Source organism: Sinocyclocheilus grahami, unplaced genomic scaffold, assembly GCF_001515645.1.
Source record: "Sinocyclocheilus grahami isolate Dianchi unplaced genomic scaffold, SAMN03320097.WGS_v1.1 scaffold985.1, whole genome shotgun sequence".
Taxonomy (NCBI): domain Eukaryota; kingdom Metazoa; phylum Chordata; class Actinopteri; order Cypriniformes; family Cyprinidae; genus Sinocyclocheilus; species Sinocyclocheilus grahami.
In genome coordinates, this window is record NW_015506164.1 from 75,121 (window position 1) to 81,842 (window position 6,722).

A 6,722-nucleotide genomic window follows, 5' to 3' on the forward strand; every position below is an offset into this window, starting at 1 on the left:
GTTTAAATCTAGATTAAAGACACATCTCTTTGGCCAGTCATTCAAATAATGCATCTCATAATCTTGAATTGCAGTTATATCTGATCAAATGTACATTATTATTCTTTAGCTTGGGTTGTACAAATCATTTTTGCTTGGTTGGAACAGCAGCTACGCTAATTATATCTCTATTTGTTTCTCTGTTTTTGCCTAGGATTTACACAAGCTTCAGTCTGGATCCAGAACACCGGAGAAGAGATGATGCCAACCCCTCAGAGGACCTCAGATGATACCAACCCTGAAACAACATACAGAACTACCACATTTTGCTATAAGTTTGATTGCATCATATAATAATTGCTGTTAATAGTGTTCATCGTCTGTTTGATTACGTTTTTAATTGATTTTTCCGCACATTTCTGCCATATGTACATTGACTGACAGTCACCACTGATAAGCTACCACTAAATATTGTAGAAACTTAATTTGCAGTAAAGTTGCTTTGCAATGATTTGTATTGTGAAAAGTGCCGTACAAATAAACTTTAATTGAATTGAATTGAATTCCCAGATGAATACTATGAGCCAGTTATTTTTAGTTAATCAAAACTGTAATAGCGAGAATGGTGTAGCTCATTTTCCGAACAAATGGTTCCTATGACCTGGTTATTTTTCACTTGATTGCGTTTTATTGCATACACATCTTGCATCTTTTTTTGCAGTGTCTTGGGCATGAGAGCTGCATTTTAATAATGCTGTCAAGTTAAAAATAAATCCCCCCAAATGTTGTACTAAAGGCACATGAGACAACATGTATTTAAAGATACACATTATAAGTTTTGTCAGTGGTATTGTATAAATATGAATGAATGAATGAATGACTGAATGAATGAAATGCTATCATATTTGTTTTTAGGTCATTTACTTATACTGTAGTTATGATAAAGTGTTTGATTAAAGTAATTAGCCTATAGGTTTGTGCAAACATTCTTTGATTTGTTATCAAAATGAAACATACTGATGAGGGCAGCGAATGCAATTACATTATTGCATTCCTTTCCCCCTCAAAAGGGGTTTTTATTTTATAATTATTATTATTATTTAATAAACGAGTTACTAGTGGAACCGTCAAGGAACCAGAATCGTTAAAAGAAATCAGAATCGCAATAAGAATTTCCTTGAAAAGAAAGCACACTAGATCATGTACTTTCTTACTTAAAACCATTTTTCGGTGATAATAATGTAACCAGAGAAAAACGCGTAAATGCAACCGGTCACGAACTGCATCTCCGCACAAATTGAACGAACAATCGATCATTTTCTGTCTCGGCAAACAACGAATCTTAACTGAAGAGAGTTGAAGATCGTCTGTCTTTTAAGTCACGTTTCATGCCTTAATATTACACCTGCCGAAATGCAAAACACATCCGAAGACGATAAAGTTGCGCGTTGATCGTACAGTAAAGCCATTTCCAAACAAAATAAACTCAGCTGCGCTTCAACACACAACGAATGCAGGCAGCATGCTTGCACAGTAACACACTTGAAGTGCTTACGTTCATCCTCTTCATCCTGAAGCCGTATCACACAATATCCGAGCAAGTATCCACGGAAATCAGCGGAGACGGCGATACAAACGCCCATTAAATATCTTTGACCGAAAATCACTCCCGGGGGACCAGGAGAGTGACGGTCGCTGGCTAAACCCCGGCGGTCCGCATCCTCCTCGTGCCGTGTCTCATAAAGCACCGCGCACAGCGTTTTCTGTCCGCAGTGCTTGAGGAAAACACAGAGGTGACAGAGATGAGAGGAGTGAGAGTGGAGGGATATTCCTCGCCAGCGGTCTCTTAATGCGCAGCGGCGAGCAGGAGTACGATAGGAGGAGGAGGAGCGCTCTGAATTCATTATCAATAAATGCTTCTTTTTCGCAGCGCGCTGGAAGTTTAAGTGAATTGAATTAAACGTAATTGATTGGACTGCAGAAAACACAGAGGTGACAGAGATGAGAGGAGTGAGAGTGGAGGGATATTCCTCTCATCGCCAGCGGTCTCTTAATGCGCAGCGGCGAGCAGGAGTACGATAGGAGGAGGAGGAGGAGCGCTCTGAATTCATTATCAATAAATGCTTCTTTTTCGCAGCGCGCTGGAAGTTTAAGTGAATTGAATTAAACGTAATTTATTGGACTGCATTGCTGCTCGCGCTCGGTGAAATGCTCAAACATCGCCTATTTTCTTCGCAAAGATGGATCAGAAAGAATGCTATTGTTTCGGCTATTTTCCAGATACAAAGTGCACAGAAATAACAAATACTAAACGATTCTTGTAAATCAAATGAGTTCTTGTAGATTACTGACTGCCCTACTGAGAAAACAGCCCTCGCCTATTTTCTTCGCAAAGATGGATCAGAAAGAATGCTATTGTTTCGGCTATTTTCCAGATACAAAGCACAGAATAAGTGCACAGAAATAACAAATAATAAACGATTCTTGTAAATCAAATGAGTTCTTGTAGATTACTGACTGCCCTACTGAGAAAACAGCCTAAAACAGACTACAGTATCCCTTTTTTTGCTCGTCTTCCGGCCTGGTCAAACTGGTCAGCTGGCTGATTTTAGAAGGGTTCTGGTGAGGCTTGAAAGTCAGCTTAAACCAGCTAAAACAAGCAGTTTAGGCAGTTTTCTTCAGCAAGGTGATCTGATGCGCTCTGCTTTTGGGAATGTAGAAATGCCTTGCTTGTTGACTTTAACTTTAAAAAGTAAAATAAGTCAGGCCTATGTAAATGGTCATTTGTGCCCACAAGACTACAACACATCCAGGTCAATTGCAACTAAAATACATGCAATGAGTTTCGGAAAAGATGTATTTTTTGTATGTCTGTCTATCTAATTGTATTTTTCCTAGATATCTATCTACAGGCTTAGATGAAAATCTGCAAAAAGTCACAATCATGTTGTGGCTTCAAAATCAAACCGACAAAAAAGAACAAGTGAGTTTCACCAAACACATGGTTATTTAAGGTTATTTAATCAAACATGAGATTAGTTAAGATATATTGTTAGTTAAAATAAGTAACTTACTGTTCTCGACAATAACTGTGCTGTTTCCCCTCTGGGTCCTGTTGGCACTGTGTTCTAATATAAAGGACCAGACCCTCTGCGTGAGGCACACATGAACACTGCAAAAGCAGAGGTTCTGAATCTGGCAACCAGCAGTGGCTTAACCTTTCTTTCCTTCCCTCTTCCGGTAAAGCTGTAATCCCTCCAAGGCGGAAGAAACTACCCTCTTCTGATTCCAGATCTGTTTTGCAGCCCCTCTCGTTGTGGTGTAGGCCATGCTTGGCTGGTTAATGCTGATCACAGAGCAGTGTGAAAGATCCTAATCTCTCATATGCTGAGCGGTGTGACGCTAATGTGGTGGGGTTTTGTTTAAACAGTCCCAGCATGATATGGGCAATTAGGGAAAGTGAAAAGTATTGACACACACACACGTTTTATATGGATCCTGCTTGAATGATTGCAAAAATGCTGAAAACACTGCTTTGAGGTTTTGTAGTAACAGCACAAGTTTGAGCACAAGCATACACACAAACAGCCTTCATTCTGACCATATAATCTACATCTGCAATAATGTGGATGTATCATTATGCGTCATTACAGAAGCAGCCATGCAAAGAGAACAGCTCTATAGGGACAATGCGGCCCTTATGACTTATGGTTATCTAATCAGACTCAAAGTTGTTGTTTTTTTGCCACACCAATGAATTAAGCTTTTGAGAGTGTGAGAGCATCCTGAAAATACACAACCAGAATATATTTGTTTGTTTGCAGTAATGCAAATGCCTTGCAAATGGATATATAATTTGTATAAAATATGTGTGTGCTATAGCAGAGAGAAGTGAGATATAGCATAAGTAGGCATATGTGTGTACACACATGCATGTTTGTACATTCATCCGCGTATACCGACATTGACAGCAGAGACACCCACTAGCCAATGAGACCCATAAATCAAAGCCCAACTTCCCTTTTCTTCCCCATGCCTGTCCCTTGTCTGCTCAAAAGGCCCCTATACAGCTGCTTCACCACCAGCACATCCTTGCCTCAAGATAACCCCTACACAGATCGATACCCTCAATCCCTGGACAAATGCATGCATATCTTCCATAGCAGGCAAGGCAGGGGCTTTGTCTCCCTCTCTAAATGCATTGAGTGTGAGAACAGTTTGCCCCAGTCTGAGAGTGTGAGAGAGTCAAGGTGAAAGTATGTGATCAAAGAGAAAATGTCCGAGGCTTTGTGCTGAAAAGACTTTCATTGATGGATGACCCATTGACACTTTAACAATTTAGGGGAGAATTTAACAGAGTGGAATAGATTTTGGCATGAAAGACATTTGCTGGCTGGGTTGAGAAAACTAATTTTTGTGGACAAAAGTATTCAGACTGATGTAATTTCGGGTCATGTTGTGAAATGTTGGGGGTGTTTCATAATGCAGTTTTCTTGTTATGTTGGATTATTGAGCCACTTTGTCTCCTGTTATAAAAGGCATTAGTGTAATTCTGTTTGTCATGGACTTCGAAAAAACTCCAAAACACAGAAACATTTTTGTTTTGGTCTTGTTCTTTGAGAAAGAAACATGGAGAGTTTCAAGAGGAACTATTTTTAACACATAAGAATGTATGCAATTAAAAAGACACCTGACGAAAAACTTGACAAATTTTTTTACTTTCATAAGGAAACAGCCAAGCGAACAAAACGACATAAATGTTATAATAGATAAATTAAATGTGCACTGTTTTTATTTTATTTTTTTACATGATTCCCAATTATTTATATTCACGGTTTCTAATATTTGTACAGGCTTGACAATTTTATTTTAATGTAGTAATTAACAATTCCTTTAATTTTATATTTGAACAGATTTGTTACGTGACAGCATTAATTAAAGTTTCTTAAGGGTCAAGATCATGTTGTCTGCATCTCCTGCACTCCATCAAGGCACTCCCATAATAGCTGTCACCCCTCAAATTAATGCACGACTCTACATTATCTGTATAGCATGTGTGTAAGACTCGTATACAATTATGAAGTAATAATTTTATGACGAATAAATCTTTCAGTGAGTAAAACTGGCTGTCTATAGTATTAAAGACTACACAACATTATTATATTATCTTTAAATTAGTTTTTAAATTATTGTCCCTGGATATTATTGTCCCTGGATTAGTAGGGTACTCTTGTAATAAAGTAGCGGTGGTAGCGGACAGATTTTTTAGTATCAATTCTGCTTAAATCATCTGTTTACATGAAATAAGCCTGCTCCCGAGCAGGTTTAAGCTTACGGACCTGTTGCTATGACAGCAACTCCGGGATGAGCTTCGAAGAACCAAACAATACAAGATCATGCCAAATCATCAGCAATCAAATCCAGCTAAACATGTTAGTGACGTACAAAGAATGGGCCCAGGCAGAGAGTCAAAACCAAAGTAGCAGACCAATCTGTCAACATACACGGGTAATTCAATTCAAATCAAATGTATTTGTATAGCGTTTTTCACAATACACATTGTTTCAAAGCAGCTTTACAGAAAATGCATGTGTCTACATTACAATTTAGAGTGATCTGTTATCAGAAGTGAAAATCCAAAAGGCAAAGGTGAGCAGGCAGGCAAAAGGTTCAAACACAAACATCAGTCCAATCAGGCTACCAAAACAAAAGGGATAATCCAGTCAATTGAGAAACAGGGAACCAGGCAGAATCATACACAAGACAGATATGAGGGAAAATGCTCTGTAAGGCAGTAGAACTGGCAGTACTTCCAGACAAAAGATCCAAACATCAGTCCAATCAGGCTACCAAAACAAAAGGGATAATCCAGGCAATCAAGAAACAGGGAATGAGGCAGAATCATACGCAAGACAGGCAGGGAGATAACAGGGAAAACGCTCGGTAAGGCAGTAGAACTGGCAATATTTTGTAATAGGCAAACAGATAATGTCTAGCTACAGTATATAGTAGGCAAACAGATAATGTCTAGCTACAGTATATAGTAGCCAAACAGGAAATGATCGTAGAAGCAGCAGAGGGAGTAGCACACAGTCAGTACTCAGGTGAGAGCTCCCTCTGCTGGCGTGGTGTTACAGTTTAGCACATCTTTTATTTTTCTATTCATTTTTTTTTACTTGTTCTATTTTATTTTGATATTATGTATTTGTGTTGTAACATATTATTCTGTTCTCATTTTTATTTATAGCTGAATATTTCATTTTACTGCTTTATTGTTTGTATTTCTTTGGTGTTTTGTTAGCTGGGGTAAAAATATTGAGGAATTCCAACTTGTGGTGAATCTGTGCACTTGATATTAATTAGAAAATTCCAGTAAAGAAATCTGAAAAGAGAAAAAAGTTGCTGAATCAAATGACTTTGGAAATTAAAATATATTCTGAAAACTCATATTGCCGATATATACATCATGTGTATTTGTAGGCAGGTTATTTAGTAGGCTAACATACTCATTGTTTGGCTCTGGAACGAAGTCAGTGGAATTGTAAATGATGCCCATTTCTGAGAGAAGTTTGTAGATTCTACAGCCAAGCATTGACTCTGGCAGGAGAACCAACACCATTTAGGTGGAAACAAGGTAATTTTATGCCTCTGCAAAACAAAGCAATAGTCATGCCCAGCCAAAAAAAACAAAAAAAAAGCACTCACAGACTTGTGAATTCCCCAGAAACCCTATTCAACCAATT

At 38.2% G+C, this 6,722-nt stretch overlaps 1 protein-coding gene across 1 annotated transcript in view; it reads right to left on the reverse strand.

Moving 5' to 3' along the window:
- LOC107565166 (NACHT and WD repeat domain-containing protein 2-like) overlaps window positions 1-1,780 on the reverse strand; it is a 61,724-nt gene extending 59,944 nt beyond the window's left edge. Inside the window, exon 1 of the mRNA XM_016250383.1 lies at window positions 1,535-1,780. Within this exon, the coding sequence (XP_016105869.1) occupies window positions 1,535-1,549 (15 nt within the window). The 5' untranslated portion in view covers window positions 1,550-1,780. The remainder of the gene's footprint in view (window positions 1-1,534) is intronic.
- Window positions 1,781-6,722: the final 4,942 nt, after the last annotated feature.